The 23,157-nt window shown below is 47.7% G+C and overlaps 1 protein-coding gene across 1 annotated transcript in view; it reads left to right on the top strand.

Annotated features, from left to right (window-relative positions):
• NCKIPSD (NCK interacting protein with SH3 domain) overlaps window positions 1–23,157 on the top strand; it is a 41,300-nt gene that overhangs the window by 8,046 nt on the left and 10,097 nt on the right. The window contains exons 2-8 of the mRNA XM_075286397.1: window positions 7,447–7,559; window positions 8,977–9,175; window positions 9,251–9,338; window positions 10,592–11,166; window positions 18,154–18,324; window positions 19,093–19,179; window positions 19,918–20,056. Of these exons, the coding sequence (XP_075142498.1) occupies window positions 7,447–7,559; window positions 8,977–9,175; window positions 9,251–9,338; window positions 10,592–11,166; window positions 18,154–18,324; window positions 19,093–19,179; window positions 19,918–20,056 (1,372 nt within the window). The remainder of the gene's footprint in view (window positions 1–7,446; window positions 7,560–8,976; window positions 9,176–9,250; window positions 9,339–10,591; window positions 11,167–18,153; window positions 18,325–19,092; window positions 19,180–19,917; window positions 20,057–23,157) is intronic.

The following is a 23,157-nucleotide window of genomic DNA, read 5'->3' as shown; positions in this document are numbered from 1 at the left end:
CCTCTCCCCGGTGCTTCGGAGGACGATTGCTATTGTAGTCAATTATTGTAACCCTGAAGTGCATGTACAACGTGCGGTGATATAATGATGTTCGGCTCCTTGACAGGCGCCATATAACCTAAGCTAAAACCCCAGATAATACGTCGCAGCTAAACAAAGCTAATCATTTAGAGGGAAGGCGCATCCATATCTCCATGTAATAACTCCGGGGTAGGCCGCGGGAAGAATAATGAAATGTCACATGTTACCAGGTAGTACAAGGGAATTAGGAGACATGGGGGACTCCGGGACGTGGGGATGGGGCCAGCGCCAGATGATGAGGGTTACCGGGTCCTGCAATAACTGCTACCCCACAGAGAGGAGAGAAACCGTGCAAAGAAGACTTGGGTAGGCTCCTGCAATTGTAAGCATGGACGTTGCCTTCATATCCACCTCATATTGCATGGCAAGACTGCAAAACATGTCAAATCCTCCACATTCATCTGTGATCTGTAGTGTTTGATTTCTCAACAGCGCCACCACAGGGGAGGTGAAGGTATTACACAGTGTCCATACTCATCAGTGGACTGTTGGTGCAATGTAGGACAGGACAGGTCCTCCAGAACGAGAGGTGAGGACCCCGGACAGAAGATCCCCCCGCCCTGTTAGTCCAGAATGTCATGGTAGGATATGTGACAAGCTGTTGTATAACAGGACAAACTCTTCAAAGTTGTTTCATTCCAAGCACATAGATCTATACTGTCTCATTGCTGGAGCTCCGGACTCTGTGACGGCATCTACATGCGGCAGATGGGAGCTTGTGCGCCCCCCATGGGTTCTTGTGGAAATAGAGTAGGGCAGGCGATGTGCAGATTGTCTTTACCCCATACAAATGTCATCCTCTGCGGACCTGCTTAGTAATAACCCTCGTCCATACGCTGTAGTGACCCATCTGTGTTTCCACAGCACATGTGACACTGAATCTATAAGGGCTCGTGCACGCGGTTGTATTACACCCTCAGGTGCTATAGAGCTGTAATATAGCACATATAGAGCACTATGGTGCCCTCTGTGCTCCTCATAGTGTGTATATAGAGGGTTTTATTATTGGATTGTATGAATGCAGTAAGTCCTGTAGGAGTCTTCATTATATGCAGTGTAGTGGTGGTATTCTCATCTCTGAGCATTGCACCATATGGCAGCACTTGGCTCTGAGTACACAGCTGCTGGTGCTCTCTACTGCCTCCAGCACATGGCATGTCACCTAATGCATTGCGGCTAAATGACCCCCCCCCCCCCCCCCCCCATCAGATATAGCCTGAAACATAGGGAACCGAGGCCTAGTAAATGCTTTCAATGACAAGTGTGCCATCATATAGCAGAAGAATCCCAACTAAATCCATATGCCCGACCCCAATCCTCCTGATTCTAGGTGGGGATCAGAATTCACCGGCTGGTCACTAGTGATGCACTTGACATAAGACTTGGGCTGGACGGTTACCAGGACGCGTTTGGTGTTTTATTGTAGCCCATCAGTCAGCGCTCATATACGTGTTATACGTAGTGATTTATGGTAACGACATAACCCCCAGCCATGTTTATGGCTCCAGCCATTATTATAGCAGATGCCAAAAATACCGCCGGGCTGTAAAAAGAAAACAGCTGTTCCCATTCAGCTCGCTCTCCGGCTGTATCCTCTTACATACTGTATACTTGTGGGGCTTCAGTTGTAGGTGAGGGTCTGTGGGGGGGGGGGGGGGGTCGGGTCTCCTCTTAGAGGTTGGGACTGGTAAGAAGTGACTCGGAGGAACTAGAAGCTCCTGACATCCCCTCTCAGTCCCTGTACGTTGGCGCCTGTCACAGACTTATTATATCCCCTGTGCCCTGATATTTGGTAAAACATGTATGGACTCCTTTAAGCACCTGCCATCTCCCGCACGTGTCTGTCTTAGTATGAGCATTCCCATTAAAGAACTATTCTGGAGCATCTTCTCTTACGCTGTATTTTGCTGCTGTTCCTCCTGAAAATGTCTGAGTACATTACGCTTCTCTAAAGGCTGCGTTGTGCTTAGCTCGGTGGAACAGTTCGTGTCCTGAAAGAGGAGAGAGGAGAAAACCGCCGCCATACTCCTTGTATCCTCGCCTTATCTGTCTTCACATCCACTGTCTGTGATCAAGACCTACAAGATGGTCGGGCTGATAGTCATGTGATATGTATGGGCAGGTGCTGGTGTCTGGGGGTCCTATCTGCCTTATGGGGGGCTGCCTCTACATCCCTCCACCAGACTCGCTGCATCAGGGGAAGATCACACCAAGAAAACATTAGCTCAGGGATAAAACATACAAAACTATAAGGAACGTGCAGGAACAGGACGGATTGAGCGTTATGTCTTATCTATAGTAAGATTGAGGCTTCGGGGAGTCCTGGAGACCTGAAGGCTTCTCTGACACCTCAAGACCTGCAAAGATGATGACTCAGGACATAAGGGACGAACAGAGCAACCCACACAGAACCATGGCCCGTGCGAGCCTCTGCTGGCCGCCATTGTCAGCCAAGAACAATCCTCATCTGTGGACATTTGGCCGCTCGGTGACCGTGACGTGTCCTTTACTATTCAGTGTCTGTGTTATTCTGCACAGTTTGCTCCGTCCTATTACTGGATAGCCGGCTTAGTTCACTCTATAGGACGGGTGACCCTCGGTCTGTGTGGTCAGCGTTACTATTCAGAGGCACCAGAGCAAGGCCGGAAAGCAAGAAGAAAGGAAGAATCCTGCTGTAAATGTGGGAAAGAAAGTCCTAAAAACCTCCCCAGGACCCCTACAGATCAGCCGGGTGAAGAGGCCGCGGCGGGGGTACACTTTGTGAGTCCAGGTTATTATCAGGGGACCTTTTGTTGTCCTATGTAAGAACCCCTTTACATTTAGCTGGGGCTGACAACATGGCTACCACATCTATAGGTAAAGCTTACACATCCCTATAGGATCAGCCGCACTGATATAACTCCTCTCCTCAGATGTTACCTGTACTAATAGTGACTCTGAAGTCCGTCTTGCTGTGATTTCTCCAGGCCGCGGACCTGACATATTCTATGAATTCATCTGCATTTGCATTGCTGCAGCCCTGGATATAATGATGTCGGGGTCCCGGGAAGTCAGATGTTCATTAATGCCGGGGATTAATCACAGTATTCCTGCTCCGCCATGCTTCAGCAGGTTGTTTGCATGATGTCAGATGGTGGGGGGAGGGAGCGCGCCCCTCGTGTTACATGGGAAGTCTAAATCCTAATTACATTATGTGGCTTCTACTAAGCAATGTGAACGGTTACCAGCCCGGATATTGATCATTCCTGATCACATGGCTTAGCATTTGGGTTTTACTTATTTGTCTTCCTTATCACATCTGTGTTTGCTCTTTATAGGTCACATGACCTGTTTGCAGCTCTGTCCCATTCAAGGGAACAGGCTGAGCTGCAATACCAAGCACGGCCACTATACAAATGTACAATAAATCTTTGTACATGGACAAGTGGGTGTCAGTGAGATGTCCCCTACAGATCTGGATAGTGTTAGCAGGGCCGGCTCCAGGTTTTTATGGGCCCTTGGGCGACAGAGCCTCAGTGGGCCCCCTTGTAAAGGAGGCGGGGGAGTTGAGACACTGTGCGTCGCAGATGAAGCGAGTTACGTCACACAGGAGTGTGGTGTCACCAACGCCATACCTCCCAATTTTTAAAGAGAAGAAAGAGGAGCAAATTTGGCTCCACCCACTTTTGTTGATTCCGCCCATTCTCATTCATTTATCATGTGCTCCCACACAGTATAATCCTCCTACAGTCACCCGTAAATTATATGCCCCCCTCCATCTCTCCCCCAGTTTCATATACACCCTTCCTTTGCCCCCAGTTTCATGTCCCCCCCCCTCCATCTCTGTCCCCAGTTTCATCACGTTCTCCCCCTTCATCTGCCCACAGTTTCATGTCCCCCGTCTCTGCCCCCATGTCATTCTCCCCCTTCATTTGCCCCCCAGTTTCATTGGGCCCCCTCCACCTTTGTCCCCAGTTTCATGCCGTTCTCTCCCCACCACCTTCATCTTCCCCAGTGTCATGCCGTTCCCCCCCCTCCCCTTCATTTGCCCCCCAGTTTCATGGGCCCCCTTCATTATGTTCCACCTTTATATTTAATACAAAACAAACACTTACACTCACCTTCCATCGATCCCCCGACGCTCCTCTCTCCAGTCACATACGCGATGCAGGAGCTGTGAGTTCAGCTCCTGCTTAGCTGCGGCCCGGCTTGCGTGTGTAAGCGTGACGTGATGATGTCATCGCGCCTACACACGCAAACCGGGCCGGAGCTTTAAAGTAGGAGCTGAACTCACAGCTCCTGCATCGCGTATGTATTCCAGCTCATCGGCGGACGGACGCCGATGAGCTGAAATCGTGACAGGCACTTGCCCGACTATGCGGTGCGCTGACGCCGGCCCTGAGTGTTAGCACTTATTGGACAGTGAACGGCTGACATTGTCTTGCAGGGTTGAGTTACCGTAAGTGTTTTGTTGGGTTTCTGACTGCTGGGATCCCCCAAATTATAGACCCTTATCCTGTGTAGTATAGAGGGGGCAGCCTACAATGTACCATGGGGGTTGGGGAAGACTTGAGGAGGAATAACAAGGATGACGAAGTCCAGAGTTATAAGAAAAGTTATTTCTCCTAGTTATTGTACTTTCTGGCCCAAGATAAAACACCAGGTCTATCCTCTCCAAAGAGTTAAAGGGGTATTCCCCTGTTATAAAGCAAGGCCTATACCATCACTCTTACCATGGGGGTCTGACCTCTGGGACACCTCAAATTAAGAGGACGGGCCTGGCTGGGTGATGTAGATGGGACTCTTTAACCCTAACATTGCCGCACATGTTCATGAAATACTAATGGCCTCCGTCAGTGCAGTGTCTTAGAAGGTCGTCTGGAGATGTCAGTAATCTTATCTGTCGTTTATTTAGTCGCACGGTTTTAGGAGCTGCGGGGCTGCATTTAGATGTGTTAATAGGACCAAGTGATATAAAGGGAAACTTATTTGGCCATCAAACTTAGCTATGTATAGGCCTGGGTACATCGCTGACCCCAAGGGCCCGTATAACTAGTAACCACATTCAGAGAAGGGCGGTGCGGCCACCATGTATAATCCGCCTCGTACCCTTACATGTGTATTTTGCATTCTTCTCTCTTTTTTGCGTCCATTTTTGCAATTTATCGCCGATTCCTTTCGTTCTTCCCTCCATCACACACACATGATGCTCCGTGGATGCTCCGTATTAATCTTTCATCTCTGCTAGATCTGCGGCTTTGCCTTCATTTCCCCTGTGCTCCTTTTTTTTTCCCTGTTTTTCCTCCTGTAAATGCTGACGGCGAGCCTTGGCGGCTGCAGAGAGACCCTGGAAGTGCTGCGGGCGGGGAGTGGGACCTGACTTCTCCTGGTTCTTATTGATCTGCCACCATGACCCGCTCGAGGGGGAAGAAGAAGGAAGAATACAGAAAATACTGATATTTCTATTAGTAGCGAAGTGCACGGCTTACTTTGTATGGACTTGTAGGGGCTTAGATTGTATCTGATCTGCTGGGTAGTATTAGTAATGGACGAGGGTTGTAAGCCTTGGCCATGAGCTGCGGGTGACGGTGTTGGAGGTCACGTACAGTCACTTTATTTTCTTATTATATTATATATTATATATATATATATATATATATATATATATATATATATATATATATATATATATTATTGAAAAGAATCTTGAAAAGAATGTCTTCTTCTTTTATCAAGTTCTGTGTCTTCTGAGTAAGCTGGGTGGCAGACAATGGTCCCACAGACTTCTCTGCCTTGTTACGCAGTAAGTCTCCCATGGCCATCTGGGTAAAGTGGCGCACTGCGTTCCTAGCGGGGAGGCCCCTGCCGTCTGGTATTGGTGACATTTTCTGGTGACGTGCCACCAATATTTGGGCTGAGCCAAACACTTTTACGAGACCGATCCGGCGTGTCCTTAGGTCCAGGAAATCTTGCATCGCCTGCAATCCCTGCGCTTAGGGCACAGTGCAGTCAAATTCTATTTTTTTTGCTGTGATGACCACCATTTTTTTTGCAAAATTCCCAGATCGCTGCATTAAATACATACAGTAAATATTGCAAAAAAAAAAACCAAACCCAACCGTGACATGAGCGCACCCTAAGGGCCTGTGTACATTGCAGATTTTTCATGGTGCATATACAGCATACAAAGCTTCATGTCTTCGGCCTCCCGTTGTCTCTATGCCATACTTGAAATCCACATGGTGGAAAAAAAATAAGAATTTACTTGTCGGTTCTTGAGGCTTTTTCCACAGCGGGGGCAGCCATACGTGGATTAGCTCCATTGAATGGGACTAGTAAATCCCCGGCAGTAATCTGGGGGTCGGCCGTGGATTTGTCTGCGCTGAGAACCTTCGGATACATTTCCACCCGTACATCAGCCGCTCCTGCGCCATTCTAAGCTCCAGATTTCGGCAGCGAGTCCTCAGAATGAAGCGATGTCCTATAAGAGGTTTGGACAGTCTTTGCTGACAGATCGCCCCCAGCTCTGAGCCTTGGACAGTGATCAGATTATATGTAGGACCTTATTTCCCCCCCATTTATCACCAATCCCCCTCGCTGTCAGCAGCCAGACGCCGAGCGCTCCTGTTATTTTTTACCGAGATGAGTTTATTTTCGCTCGGCGTCTAAATATATTCACATTTCTACGACGTCTCGAATCCCAAAAATGTCTGCGCGTATTACAGAGACAGGAAGCAAATGGGAACAATGTCACGGGCTCCCAGCTGTTACATCGCCTTAAAGTGGAAGGTAATGAAGTGACATGATTGTGTGGCGTGAAGCTGGCGGCGGCGGGAGGGGGCGACTTACCTGGCCTAGAAAACGTGCAGGGAAAATCTGAGACACTATAAGGCTTACTAGATGGGACGTGCCGGGGGTTTGTTGTGAAGGGACTGGAAAAAAAAAACAGGTAATTTGATTATTTAGGACAATTTCGGCATCAGAAATGCTTTGTAAGCGACTTGATACCATCGTTACACGGACGTAACCTACAATTTCTGCTATGGGTTATACAGCCGAGCATGTGGTGGAAGCAAAAGCTAGATCACCTTTGCTATTATAGATGGAAATGAGCAACGCTATAATACCCACCCAGCTTTACCGTTACCCCGATGGGCAGATAAACCTGCATTGATTGATATGGAGACGTATACCCCCTCTACTCTGTCACTGCTGTGCTTGTCAGTCCTCACTGTAGATCTGTAGTTCTGTTCATGAACCTTACTAGGTCCATGGTGTGAGTGCATGTATACCCCGTGTGAGGATGGGTCTGGCTCACGGCTGCCTTGTCCTCCGTTCATGTCACTCGATGACTTTTAATGCCGACATTGTCTCTTCTCCTTCCAGGTACAAGAACAAGATGTCGTACTGCAGTCCATCGATCGCGCTATTGAAGCCATTCACAACGCGGCCATGAAGAATGGGGGGAAATACAACCTGGAGCAGCGAGACGTCCTGCAGTAAGTGATGGAGGAGACGGAGAGGACTCGAAACGCGACCTACTGTTATAATGAACCTTTACTGAGAGCGCAGACCGGTCTGTCACTGACTCTCTATTGCAGTCTCTTGCTCTCTTTAAAGAAGCTTTATCACTCTAGATCCTCCTCTTTCGCCTGACCCGCTCCCCCCCCATCCCGCCAACCAGAGGATATGAGACGCGCCATACTGTTATAAAGAATTTTTACTAAAAGCCAAGACGGATCAGTCTGCCTTTGACTCTCTCTGCCCATCAGTGTCTCTCGCGCTCTGTTGCTTGTCTTTTACTCTCTTTGAAGAAACTTTATACTCTTAAGGGCTAGTTCACACGGGGGCAAAGAGGCTGATTTTGACAGCGGATTTCGCTTCAAAATCCGCCCCTTTACAATAGTGGTCTATGTAGAGGGCTAGCTTTTTTTTTTTTTTCGCTAGGCGAAAAAAGCGACATGACCTTTCTTCAGGTGTTTTCTGCCTCAAGAAAGCAATAGAAGATAAGCGCAAAACGTGCGTTTTTTCCCTCGCGGGTTTTTGCATAAAAACGTGTCGCTTTTTTTTTTTTTTTTTTTTTTTTACAAAAAAACGCGGTGTTTTTCGTGGCCCCTTCTCTTTAACGGATGGGAAACCTGCCTGGCCTTTTTTGGACTTTGGCCCGCTTTTTGTGGAGGTTGTTTTTGTTGTTTTTTTTTGTAAAAAACGCTCCACAAAAAGCGGGCCAAGTTCCAGAAAATGCTTCCTAATTAGGAAGCGTTTTTTCCCGGTACCAAAATAAGCCACGTGTAATTTACGTGTGAACTAGCCCTTATGGCCCACCCTTCCTTTGCACATGATCCCTCCTTTCTGTACCCCTTTTGCTTCCCTTCCCTCCTTCCCACAACTGGGCAACTAGGGTACGTGATATGCCAGCACACTGATGGAGCAGTCTTTCTTGTGCCTAACAGTCTCTCACCTGCCCCTCTCTACCTCAGTGCTCTCAGCTACTCCCCCACCCCCAGACGTGAGATGAAATCTGTCACTTGTTAGACACTACTGTAGGCTGATGCAGACATTACACACACTCTATACCAGGGGTAGGGAACCTTCGGCTCTCCAGCTGCTGTGAAACTACAACTCCCAGCATGCTCCATTCACTTCCATCAGAATTCCAAGACCAGCAGAGCGAGTATGCATGCTGGGAGTTGTACTTTTGTAACAGCTGGAGAGCCGGACGTTCCCTAGCCCTGTTCTACACTTTGCACAGCCAAGATGCAAGATCCTAAACTTTTCCATGACAGTGTCTGCAGCATTTTTGTCAATGGATTTCTTTGTATTTTTCTTGTATTTTCCTGTCATTGTTCAGTTCTGATGATTTCGTTGATATTGACATTTTTGATCAATTATTATCTACTTTTTCTTTATGTGCAGAAAACTTATCCATCATAGGAAAGAAACACAATCCCGAAAAACGCACTCGCCGACCAGCCGCTCCCACATGTCCTCCTCTTCCAGCGACTACCACTTAGATGGGGGGAGACAGCCCAATGGCATGTGCAGGACCGGACTGGACCGTTACATGAGCCTGCCGAGCTCAGAGGTCCAGTCTGAGGAGGACGGCCAGTACCAGGTACGTGGAGATGACGCGCGCGTGCATATACTACTACCTCAGATGTGTCTGCTTCACCCCTTTGCTGTTTTGCAGATTCCCCCTCAGCCCCGACGTGCCGCTCCTATTACGCCACCTCCCCCTGAAAAACGGAAAAACGCCCAGTTGTCACAGACTACTAAAAGTAAGTTATGTGATGGTTTTCACTAGCCCCTTTCTTACGAAGACAGCTCCACTTCTCCTTTGCACCCGCTTTGATAAATAACTTTCAATGGTAACTGAGATAACATCGTGCATAGCTCAACCTTTCTGACCTATATAGGGCCCAAAAAAAGTCATGGGACTCTTTTGCAATCCAGTTGTCGCTGTGGCTGGCTCCTGTTACCTCTGTAGTATTCTGTCTATTCCTGATGTCGTCTACAATAGCTAGTCATGCCCACGGACAGAATATATTTGTAGTACGAGTGTAATGTAGTAGATGTATAGATCCAGTGTGCTGTCAGCTGCGCCAGTCCCCTGTTACACGATTCCCTGCTCTCCATTACCACATCTGCAAATAGACAAGAACCCTGTGTATAGTATGTGAATAATCTGTGGTCCGGTCTATGCCATCACAAGGGTTATTGCAGTCTCTTAAAGTGATCGCATCTCCTATTACTTTATGATCGATGGGGTCTGACCTCTGGGATCTCCATTAATGTAGTGACGGGAGCTTTGCCACAATTGCCCTGCACATCTGCGTCCATGTTGCGGCACCAGAGCTGCAACTCTTTGATTCTCAGGACCGGTGAGGGTTCTAGAGGTCGGACCCTGCCACTCATAAAGAGTTTTTCAGGCTTAATAATTGATGACCTATCCTTAGCATAGGTATATTAAGGGGTTGTGAAGGATAACCAGATCTTAGATATGAGGCCAGGGAAGGTGGAAAAAAAACCACTCCCCTGTTCCCGGTGCTCTGGTGTCTCCCACTGCAGACTGCTCCTGCTGCTCCGGTATCTGGTTTTGGTGGAATTCCTCACACGCGTGACCTCTGAGGCCAATCGGCGGCCTATGGAAATGACGCAGGAGGTAACGTTTGGAAGTGACATCCCGGTTGCTGATTGGCCTCAGCGGTTGTGTGTGGGGCAAGACACCAGAGCAATAGGACTAGACCGCAGTGGGAGAACAACAGGGGTCCAACACCCGGGAATCCTGCCAATAAGCCGTCTGAAGAAGGTGCAGTGTTCAGGTAAATGCTGCAGCCACCTCACTGACTACCTAGGTCACCCATAGACTTAAATGGGACCGGTCTACAACCTGACGGATGTGACATCACATGAGCACTTAGGAAGCCGCTGCTGCTTGTCCAATATAAATCCGGGGAGGTCCAGTCTCCTTCACATATCAAGGGAATAAGATATTGCCTGAATATTTTTTATTCAATGTTTTATTTTCCAGATGGTGTGGATAAAACCTCCCGCTCCATACTGAACATGTCCACCACCAGCATGTCCTCTCTGGACACCTTGTGCACCACTTCCACAGACTCCTGTCATCTCACCGCGGCCTCCAGCCCCAGTCACACACCGCCACCGGTCCCCAGTCGAAGTGCACACACCACAGTGTCCCAAAGTGTGGACGCCTGCTCCTCGGCCCCCGGAACATTAAACTCCCACAGTAAGCGAACAGCCCCAGCACCCCCCGACAAAGAGGGCGCTGGCGAGAGTGACAAAAATCAACAAACCAAGAGGAATGCCCCCGCCCCGCCCTGCATGGAAGCCTTCAACACGGTCAACCAGGAGAGCAAAACCAAATCGCCACTAAAGTCCTTAGCACCGCAAAGCGAGACCTCTTCTTCAAATGTGCCGAAAAGCATTGGTGCCGAGCTAATAGAACTGGTTAGAAAGAACACAAACCTCAGCTATGAACTGTCTCGCGTGGCCATCGGTGTCATCGTCGGTCACATTCAGTCATCAGTCCCGTCTACAAGTCCGGTCATGGAGCAGATTCTCGTATCACTAGTGGAAAGCAAGGTAACTCCATATATCATTGTCTATAGGTTTATGTACAGGACAGTCAGGATCCAACATTTAATTCAGACAAGATCCAACCCTAAAATCCTTCCAGTCCCAGGACAATCCCGAAAATTAATCACACCCCCAGGTCAGACTCCTAAACTCAAAGTTGTTACCCCAGGTAAGATATTTATCCCTGTATCCATAGGATAGAATAGAAACAGCTGATCGGGGGGGGGGGGGGGGGGGTGTCTGACTGCTGAGACCCCACTAACTGCTTCACAACCCTACACAACAGACTAAATTCACAACAGGGGTTATACCCCCCCATTCTAAGGATCAGTGGGGCTGGGTTTCATCTAGTCCCAAGATGAAACCCCTAAACTTACCGATCCCCCCTCCTCCAGTACTTATAAACACTGCTGGGACCTTTGGGGGTGTTTTACCAAACGTTTTAATCTGGTATCCCGCTGACTTCACTGATGCTGAACTGTCTGAGGAAACGGTGCGATCCCGTTAGTTCGGCCTCAGCGAGACCAGATGGAAAGCAGATTGTCAAATATTCTGCGGTACTGAAAGATTTAAAGGGGCGTCACTCCATAACACACAGTCTAACATGTCATGTATCAGACCAAAACTACGAGACAACGACGCATTTCAAAACCAAAGCCCCCCTTCAGTGCTGCTCCCAAACCTCCAGGACGTCTCCATAATAGGCGGGTGCTGGGCGATTCCGACGCTCCCTATTTATGGAGCTTTATTTATAAAAAAAAGTTCTATGTTCAGCTCTAAATTTATGATCCCCAAAAAAGACGTTGATCGTGAATCACCCCCCCCCCCCCCTTCCTCTCGGCAGATAATTTGTTCAGCATTATTTATTGATGATCTTGTATTGGAAGCCTCTCATGAATATTGATGGATCACTTTTAATAAATCATCATCAATATTGATGCCGACCTCTTTTTCTGGCTTGATGGAAGACGATGAGAAAACGTAAATCCTTTACCTGTTAGACTTTGCGTTGGAAACTTTACACACGGCATCTGTGCTGCGCTCCCAAAATGTGTTGACATGATGCTGTGATGTGCCTGCCCATTGTGGGGGGTTTGCACAGTGACCTGGTCCAGGCGGCCTTTACCACTATAGTGGACAACTTTCCATAGTACAAAGGAATATAAGGCACTTTGTAATAGATCTTATGAAAGAGATGTGTTACAATCTCCGCTTTTCAGGCTGTTACATTCTCCATATTAGTCTATAAAGAGAGGAGGAGGATTAGAAAAGTCACTCAAATAATTGCTGCTGTTACTTTCTGCTGTTCCTTTTTTTTTTTTCAACACTAAGTTGTAGATAGGAGGCTTGGAGTGCACAGAATAAGGCAATAAATCAACTGACCAGCAAGCAGGAGAATTCTACTCCCCCCTCCCTTCTCCATAGAGTTCTATGTCTGAGGCTGACTACGGAAACGAAGATGATGTAAACAAGTAGTCGGATTGAAGAAGCAGGAGAACAGCTTACAGCGGATCCTATCTTTAGATACCCTTTCTTTTCTGACTAACACGTAGGAATATCCTTGAGAGAGGCTATTCTTCTCCTGCACTGCCGTTCGGTAGAAATCCAGGTTTTCTTCGGTATGCAAATGAGTTGTCTTGAAGCACTGGGGGCGGTCCCTACAAGAAAATGGCCTCCTACACCAGCATACTGTGTAAGCAGCCACAAGAAAATGGCCACTTACACAGCTTACTGTGTAAGCGGCCATTTTTGTGTGGCCTGTGGGCATGCGCAGTCGGCTCTGCCCGATGCCTAGAAGATTGAATGCCAGGACGGAAGAAGACACAGGGAGAGGCCGTTCCAGAAGAAGATAGAGGAGTCGCTGGAGAGTTCTCTCACAGCATTGGGGACGCCCCCAGTGCTGCGAGAGAACTCATTTGCATTATGAAGAAAACCCGGATTTCTATCAAACGGCAGCGCAGAGAAGACATCTAAAGGTAGGAGAAGAATAGCCTTTCTTAAGCCTATTTTATAACTAGAGGTACGCTTTAACTTCTAGCCCTGCTGTTGTCACATATAAGATTGCCAGAGCATCTGACTAATGTAAGCAGTCCTGAGATTACAATTTTTGGCAGGTTTTTACAACACTTCATACAGAGGAATTTGAGGCGGTGGTCTGGGGCCCTGGGGATCCTGCAGAGCTTTGGCTTCCCACCGCGTGTTTGCATGCAGATCAGCCTCAGACACAAAGGAGCTAGTTGGCCTGTTGGAACTTGTCGCTGATTTCGAAGACTGAATCGGCCTCAAAATCCTTTCCCAAATTCCTGCATGTGAATTTCATTTAATGCACAAGATTATGGCTATATGCAGCCTCCACTAGGGGGAGCTTAGGAGCACACTGCATGGAATAAACCGCATTGTAAACCTGTATGCAGTAAGCTCCCCCTAGTGGTGGCTGCAGATAGCAATCATTTTATCATGTCATTCTCTCTATACAGTAGATTTACAACCCCGTATCGGGAGAATGGAGCTCGACTTGCTATAAAGTTCTATTAGGAAATGGCTCAGGAAATAATTTGGATGCAAAAATGACCCGGTGTTGTTCACACTGAGCAAAGCGAATGTGTTCGGGCATCTCTAATGCGGGGCCGTGTGATGTACGATGCGTTGCTGCCGTCACGGTATTAATGGGAAGCAGGGCTGGCGGATCCATGATTATAGATATTAAATATCTCATCTGCATAATTTCAATTTCAGTTTTGTCGTCCTCTTTAGCGACAGACTGGTAATTGACTGGCTTCTCCCCCCTCCCCCGGATGTTTACGTCTGCTGTAAGATTAGCAGGGAGACGTCTATTCCTGGGGACAGATGGAGGGACCCCGCGTTTTCAGCCCACGCAGCGTCTACTTGTCATTAGCCCCATATTACAATATAATCCTATCTCTGGTAACCGGACACGTAGCGAGTCGCCGTCTTCCACGTGTTTCGCACATTCATACGACGATGAGTTCTCCAACGTCTCGTCACGTGGCGCTAATTACTGTTATTATTTAATTGCTCTGCAGGATCCTGTTGTCACATTAATTACATTGTAACGTTTCCGTAGACTTCGCCGCCTCTCGGGTTCGTGTCCGACACTATTGATTTTTTGCAGGATATTTTGACGTCTCCGGATATTTTCCTTGACCCCGCCCCTCAGCCGCCTCCATAGTCCGAGTTCATTCGCCTTATAATTTGTCATAATCATCAAACTAATTAGACTACGGACGGACTTGAGATTTCTCAGCTTGTCCCTATTGATTTGGGAAGTTCTCTGTTTTCTCAGATCGGTGCGGATTATGGAGCAGAGCTAAGAATCGCCAAGACATGAGAGGTTTTTAGATGTCGATTCTGTTTCTTAGTTGCATCTGTTTCTGGGAAAGCTGGGTGATGAGCAATAAGAAGGGACTGTCCCATAAGCAATGTGCAGCGACGAGAGTCTGATTGTTAGGAATCCAGCGACCGGGCCCTTCAGCCATTGTAAACCAGGGAGCCTTTACTCCAATCGCTTCATCGGAGATAGCGGAGTATTGCGCTCCGTCACCAGTCACAAATACTCACTATAACTCCATGCACACGAACAGGGGGATTCTGTGACCTGCGTTCTCATTACCAGTGGGGGTCATAGTAGTCAGACCTCCATACGTTTATCTGTGCTGTGGATTAAGGATGTTCCTTATGGAGAAGTCTCTTGAAATTTAAAGGGGTTTTCCAGCACTTGCAGTACACATTGATGACCTGTTCTGAGGATAGGTCATCAATAGCTGATCGGTGAGAGTCCAACACCCAGAACCTCCGCAGATCAGCTGTTCATAGCTGCAGGGGCATTCTGAGGAGCCCTCATTTTACATCCAATACCGATAATGTCACATCCTTGGTCACATGGCCTGCTTGCAGCTCAGCCCCATTCAATTGTATGGACTGAGCTGCCAACATATGGCGTTGTGCTTGGGTTCAGCGAAGAGGCCACAATGCTCATGCAGAAGCTGTGATTGGTCAGGTCCCAGGTATTGTACTCCCACTGATCTGATATCGAAAATCCATTAAAGGCTGAGGCCCCACGTTGCCGAAATGCGGCTTTTTGTTGTTGTTGCAGATTTTGCAGTGTTTTCATTTGGAGCCAAAGCGAGGAGTGGATTGCGTAGAAGGGAGAAGTCGAAGAACTTCTTATAGGTTTCCCTTTCCTTTTCCGCAATGTGGGACCTCAGCCTAAAAGAATTCTTACAAGTTTATTATGTGCAAGGAATTATAGCAAGGTCCTTTGTGCGGGTGACCGGGTGCCAGTTACGAGGCAGCATCCTCGGGCACAGATTCGGGAGTCCCAGAGGTCAGACCCCCAGTATAAAGTGGTTGTATATGTTAGAGGTTATGACACTGCTTTGTGAGATGGAAGCGCTTCCTTACAAGGGTGTATTTCTGGAATATCTTCTCCTACTTATTGGGATACTTGGGGTGCTCACTTGTTGCATTGGTTGCAGGCAGCTGTCCCCATTGTTGGCAGGGGATTTCTGGAAAGGAAACAAACACACCCAGACTTCAGTGTGTGCAAGCAAGACCACCTCTCTAATGGAGCAAACAAGCTAGGGGACCCCCACCCTTAGAGCAAACCTGAATGATTGAGTTAGGGGACCCCCCATCTATGAGAGATGCCATAAAGGCTTTAGATGGGAGCCCCCCTTTATCAAACATATCCAGTGCCCTCCAGTCTTCGTGTCTTGCACTCACTTCTCATATGTTGTTGTGGGCGTCTTAGGAGCTGCAATCGAAATCTAACCCCGTGTAATTCCTTGTCAGTATCATAGCTGTGAGCGATTGTTTCTGAAGCCGCAGGGGTGCGGTAAATACATTTGCACTTCCTGTATATTTGATAAAAGCCTGGTAATTGGTAATCCTACCCTCCCCTAGACTCCGCCATCATGGACTGGCCTACATGTGTGTCATTACAACCCACCCAGCGGGGGGGGAGATCACGAATATAGAAAGCCGAGTTCTCAAGAAGATCCCCAGAGATTGCAACTCCATAAATTAGATTAAAGATCTCTTCTGTAATGCAGCCATCTGCTTTCTGATGCAGATCTCTGGAGACGTCTTCTCTGAGATTTACATGTCTTGGACGTGTAGTGAGCGGCCTCATTATTGTGCTCTTCATTTGGGCGTCTCGTGTACATTGATGGTCCTTGGTGTCAGCGTTTGGCCCCTTTAGGTCTTCATCTGCCGGCTGTGACCCCTTCACTCTGCACAATCTGGTTCTCCCTATTCCTTTATATCAGCAAGAGGATTGTGCGAGATCGGAGGCTGGTTCATTTGTTAAAGGGGGTTTCCGACTTTGTTAATTGATAACCTCTCATTAGGTGGGTGTTAGACACCCGTACCCCCGTGGATCAGCTGCAGTGGTACGTCCTGAGCACCGATTCAGCTTCACAGGTTATACAATGTCACGTTCCTCAGATACAGGGCCTATATACAAGCATAGGCACTATATCATGTACAGATGTGTGTTATGAGGAGACCACGGCCTACACCCGAATCGTTTTTGACCTCTTCAACCAGCGGAGTGAAGGGGCCCCATGTCTTTCTCCTGTCCTAACGATAGGTCATCAATTAATAAGCCTGGAAACCTCCTGAAAGGTCAGTCCTTGTCCATCTGGATATCATAGAGATGGGTCATCTGCTCGGCAATGCAGAGACTGGAGGGCGGCACAGTATGAGCCTGACTTAAGACATAGTTGTATCACTTGGGGGCGCTGTGGAGCATAGTCCAGGCCACATAGGTATACAGTAAACCTCCCTAATGGTGACTTGGCTTGTCTCTGACATTGGTTGTGACCTGTACTGAAGCCTACCTTCATTGATGTGAATTTAGCTGAGCTGCAGTACCACACACAACCTGTGGACAGGAGTGGCGCTGTTTCTAAATGAAGTCAGCATTGTGTTTGTAAACCTTTTAACCTATTGGTGTCTGGCGTATCTATGCAAGAGTCACTTGTGAGACCCCTGGGCGGTCGCACATTTTGTGTATCACTTTGCATACATTACCTTCCATACATGGCTAATGAGACTCTTATTACACTCTTACTCATATGTTCATGTGCTTGGGCGAGCCCCTGCCCCGCTTACAATGAGATCTGCTAATCGTGCCGCAATCATGAGTGAAATTACCGCTCCAAGTTGTCATTAGTCCTCTGAAATGATTTCCCCTGTCAGATCCGGATGACGAGAGACATTTTTCTTTCGCTTGATCTATAGGCCTAATTTTACTGTTTTGGGCTAAAATGCAAAAGCTGCAAAATTGTTCCTCATCTCCTGGTCGGGGCTTGTCATTATGACTGGATCAACCCAACCCCCCCCCCCCCCCCCAATAATATCCATTAGATATTAACCATTATCCTCCTAATCCTGGTCCTCCATCCAGTTGGGTTGTCCCCCACGTTTTGCATCCATTCACTGACCTCAGCAGACACATATTGGGTACTGGTGATGTATCAGCGGTGACGTCTCTAGTACCCAACATGTGACAGTGATAGCTGTGATTGGCCGCAACGGTCATTCAGGCTAAGTCAGTCCAGGCACTGGAGAGAACGAGGACATGGTGACCCCCCAGGGTTCTCAATTTTCCTGGACATCCTCTTTTAAAAATTCATTATGATCTCCACTTTTTTTTGTACAGTCTCTGCTTGTTGAAAGAGTCCATTGGCCAAGGGTCACAAATTGCACCCCCTAGTGATCAGCTATTAGTGTCTGTGTTCAGTTTGTCTACAGCACCCCCACTGGGAAAATGAGGCATTACACAGTACTTATTCCAGATGACTGGGCAGCCTGTATGATACAGGGCAGGTCCTTCTCCACCACATACTCCGTCGCTGCTCTCCTCTCATCCTCCATATTGGAGCTTTGAGGTTTCCTTTTATTTCCTTTAGTATAATGGCTTTTATAACTTTTTGCCTGATGATAAGATGTCTCTTGTCTGATCTCCAGGACTCCAGCACCGGACTACCTTCTGGACAGATCTGTCACGATGAGCAGCGCCTGGAGGTCATCTTTACAGACTTGGCCAGGCACAAAGAAGACGCTCAGCAGCGGAGCTGGGCCCTCTACGAAGATGAGAACGTCATCCTGTGTTACCTGGAGGAACTTCTCCTAATCCTGGTGCGTCAGTGACTAGGACTATTATTTATGGTCCTCATCTACTACTTAGATCAGGGGCAGGGAACGTACGGCTCTCCAGCTGTTGCAAAACTACAACTCCCAGCATGCATACTTGCTCTGCTGTTCTTGGAACTCCCATGGAAGTGAATGGAGCATGCTGGGAGTTGTAGTTTAACAGCAGCTGGAGAGCCAAGTCTCCCTACTCATGACTTAGATGCTGCCCACACCTAGGGCAACATGGCGACTTCTAACATGCATGTAACATCACCTATCTGTTTGAATATTGGGCGTCCATTCTTCCAGGCCAGTGGTGAGAACGTGAGCTATGGCTGACTTTGCCCACTAGGTTAACTCTTATTGGAAATGTGGTTGTGTCTACCAGATGAGGACGCCTTCCTCTTTATTAAAAGTAGTTTTTGCCCTCTTTCTGGTCTAATTCGCCCCTCCCGAAGCCGCACAGTCCCTGCTCAGTCTCTCTCCTGTTGCTTTATAATATGGTCAGGCCGATGAATTCGGTGCAATGATATTAGCGTGTATTCACACACCCAAATGCCTGCCATGATCTGTGAGTTCCCCCATATAGCGCAGAGCACCATGCTGTCATTTGGCCAAGTCTTTTACATCTCTGCACGTTTACGCCTTTTGCGTACGTCTCCTCGCGCGTCCTTGGCTCAAATTGGCCAAATTAATTACAACTTGTACAACGTCTAAAAATATTCTACCCTCCTATCCCCAAAGTGGATGTAACGTGCCCCGATTTTCATTCAGACAGATGCAGATCCCGAGGTGTGCAAGAAGATGTGCAAGAGGAACCAGTTTGAGGCCGTTCTGTCCCTGGTGGCTTATTATCAGATGGTAAGTAGTAGTTTCCCATAATTCCTGGCACTGAATTTCACAAACTTATTGGTGTGTGTAAGAGAAAAGCATCTGGCGGCTACCAAAAGGAGCAAGGTTTTCTGGAAAACCTCCATATGTTGTTTTTTTATTTTCAGTTTTCAACCTTGTGTTTGTGTGAAGTGTCAGGATGTGGTTTGTGCGGCCACGGCCACACTTACTATCCTCCTGGTGGTATCCAGCCTCAGTTCTCCTAATACAGGGGTAGGGAATGTACGGCTCTCCAGTGGTTGCAGAACTACAACTCCCAGCATGCATACTTGCTCTGCTGTTCTTGGAACTCCCATGGAAGTGAATGGAGCATGCTGGGAGTTGTAGTTTCACAGCAGCTGGAGAGCCGAAGGTTCCCTACCCCTGTCCTAATAGGTGGGGTTTGCACCAAAGACACACTATAGACAGCGATCTGACCCTAAGTGACCCGGGGTCGGAGGTTCCTTTGTATTCTGCACTTGTGAGCGTCTATGGTGCCATCAGGACAGTGGTCTACAGCAGCCTCATAAACGTGACTGGTCGTGACAGCTCTCCAGGGCTTCATTCACATGGCAGATACAGGGGAACCTTTGGAGCCCAATTCTGCTGATCGCTAGGGGTCCCAGCAATGTGACACTTTTATTTCCTGTTAGGGGATCAGTGTCCTTGTGGCATAACCCCTTGTGAGACACAATATGACGACTCTATCTAATGTGGTTTATTTCTTAGGAGCATCGCGTGCCGCTGCGCTTGTTACTTCTCAAGTGTTTCGGAGCAATGTGCAATCTGGACGCCTCCATCATTTCGTGTCTTGTTAACTCTCTCCTTCCCATGGAGCTGGCCCGTGACATGCAGACACACACTCAAGGTATGTGTTACGCAAGAACTGATTTCGGGTGCCCTCATGTCTTTGTAGTGCCATGATCCATAGGGAAAGTGAGGAGTACACAGTCTGTGCGCACAGGACTATGCAGCGGCATGGAGTCTTCCCTTACCTTTCAGATTTCCAGTATTTTTGCTCTTAAGAGATATGGCGGACTTAATTATAAGCTGGCAGGATCGGTCTGGATACTAATCATTATTAATGAACACCGTGACACTGGTGAGTGTTTTAGGATCCCCATTCTAGTGATCCCCAGCGATCAGAGACCCCCCCCTCCTACCATGTGGCTTGTGGGAATACCACTCTAATTCCTTACATTTGGATTGCACTGTGTTCATGATAAGTTTTGCCCGAGCTTCCCGCAGCCCCAGCATCACATCATATCTATTCCAGCCGCCTAACACAGACACATAAAAGGATTTTTGCCTAATAGGTTTTCCTGCCAGCAGTTTACGCTTTGATAGAATGAGCCGTTTAGCCGCGTCCCGCTCTCTTCGTGTGCAGAAATTCTCAGGGCTAATCTGGCCAGGTTGATTATGTTCTCGCTGCTGCATTCAGCAAAGTGGCCGATAAATCACAGAACCTAATGGACTTCTTATTCATCGGCGAAAGGTAAAGCTTTTGTTACACCGAGGAGTATGTATAAAACCGGAAATTTATGGTGTGACTGGTAGTAAATGTGTAGGTGTTATCAGCGGCTGACAACCAATATGGCCGTGTGTACAGTTTCCAGAGGGTTGTCGGTGAGCTTTACAGACACCTGCAGAACAAATCTGCCAGGTTACATAGTAATACAGACCGGTCATACACCTTCACAGCAAGATAGCCATTCAGAGGTCTGGAAAAGCTGGATTGCAATGCTCTACTGGTGACCAGTGAAGAAACCACAGGTGACACCTTTAATAAATGCATTGCGTCTCCATGTCTAAGTTGAGCCATTCTGCTACTTGCAGTCCGTCTTCTCTCCATTTCTTTCTCCTTTGTGGCCATGTTGTGACCAGCTGATGTCACCACAACCTTCTATGCAGATCGGCGTCCTTCCTGCAGACTACGCATTTCACTCCTGTCTCGCCTGCATCCATCTTGTTGTGTGCCTGATACTTCCTTTGACACTTGGCTAACCTTGTATCTGTCATCTGCTACTTCGGGACAGTCTGGGGATTTTATCAGCAACATTTGTCAGGGGGTTGGAGGAGTCGCGCTCGATATCTTATTCATTGACTAGATCATTTACATGATGATTATCCAGTGCAGGGTTCTGATCTTTACTTGCACAATATAGCGCCACCTGGTGTGTTAAGTGTATATTAATGTGCACGTCCACCTACTGAGCTTGAGTACTGTGGATGCACATGCTCAGTTACTCTCCCCACAGTCTATACATAGTGATCCTCTGTCCACTACAAGGCAGCCAATAGAAATAGCTTTCTGTCCTGCTAGTCAGGAAGGAGCAGAGTGGATCGGATACTCGCTGTGTCCTTGACCAATCCCGGATTCAAAGGCACGACAAGGATGAAGTAATGTGCGGAATTTTAGCATCTTGTACTCGGTGATAGATCCTCTTACAGATGTAGAACCAATGGCTTCCTTAGGTGCCTTATACCCTGGTTCAGTCCACGCCAAGCCAACAGTTGGACTGGACGCTCCACTTCTGCACTGACAGCATAACAGCCATGGCTATAATATAATGCTAGTGGATGGGAGGTTACTTGGCCTCGTTCACAGGTAAAGGAAACCATTTGCAAATTTCTAAGCATGTTTTATACATGTACGTTTGTATGTTATATTTGTTATAGGTTTGTAATGCATTTTGCTGTGGATTTTTCCATGGCAAAGGATGAAATTTTGCAGCATATTACTCATGTAGAGCCTGTTATTGGGGCCGTCATTAGTGGTTTAGGGTACCGCATTGGTGACGTAAGCTATAGCAGTGATCTAAACCCAGCAACGCCCTTAATGGTGTGTCTAATAGCCTGACATGACGACATTTCCACATACTCACATACATTTCTGGTTACATATAGAGGATGGCCTGATATGTCATGTGCCGTGTGATGGAGGAGCCGGACAATGCCTCGGACTCCTGTGTGGCCTTTTCTCTTTGGCTTTCTTTCCTGCTCGCTCTTTGTCATTTTCCCGCACTCTGTGATCTCGCTCCATCTGCTTTTACGTATTTATTATTCACTAAATGAATGTCACTTTGTGTTAAGAGCCTGCGAGTCAGACAAGAAAGCGGGGAGACAGAAGCGCTCCGTGTGCTCCGCGCTGATGTCGGGTATTTCGGGGCCGGGCGTTCAAGGGCTCAAACTAAGGAGCAGAACCATTTATACATCACGGCAAGGCATTAAAGAACATGGGCCGTGTAGAAATAAAGGAGAGCAAATCCGCAGCTGTTGGCGCGTGGATCCTGCTCCTGGTAACAATGAAATGTGAAGGTATAGCGGAGGGAAAAAAAATTCATTGTATTGTAATGCGGCCCAGAGGTCGTGTTTTATAATGGTCTCTGTCAATGCCGCATTCATCCTGTATAAAGGGAAATCTGTGTATAATAGGGAATCGCTGTCCGCCATTGATCAGGTGCAGGCGCTGGGCACTGATGTTTATCCAGGTTGTCAGACATCTCAATGCTATTCCCATCTAAACATCTAAAGGGCTATTCCCATCTTCTAACGTGACATATCAATAGAATATGCTATTGCTTTATGATCAGTTGGGGTCCAACCGAGGGTACTGAGAATGAAGGAGGCACAAGGTTGGTTTGGGGAGTCTTACTTGTACAGCGATGACCCAGCCCTCCTTTGTGCAGGGAAATACAACTAGTCTCATTCACTTGACCGGCGCTCGTTGCAGTTCCCTGCTCAGCCAAGTGGCCAAAGATAATGGGAAGCAGTGAAGGGGATGCAACGCTTACACCAGCACCCCTCCATTCTCAGGATCAGTGGGGGTCAGAGGTCAGACATTCATTGCCACGTGTACACACAACTGGCATCTGGGCTCATGGCACAAGTATATAGGGCTATGGCTGGCAGTATTTATCACTGTATGAAAGGTCCTGGAGGGGCTCTAGTGAGGCTCCCATTACAGAG

This window comes from Leptodactylus fuscus, chromosome 9, assembly GCF_031893055.1.
Source record: "Leptodactylus fuscus isolate aLepFus1 chromosome 9, aLepFus1.hap2, whole genome shotgun sequence".
In the NCBI taxonomy this organism is placed as follows: Eukaryota; Metazoa; Chordata; class Amphibia; order Anura; family Leptodactylidae; genus Leptodactylus; species Leptodactylus fuscus.
The sequence above is the reverse complement of the archived record's forward strand: the minus strand, read 5'-3'. Positions and strand labels throughout refer to the sequence as shown.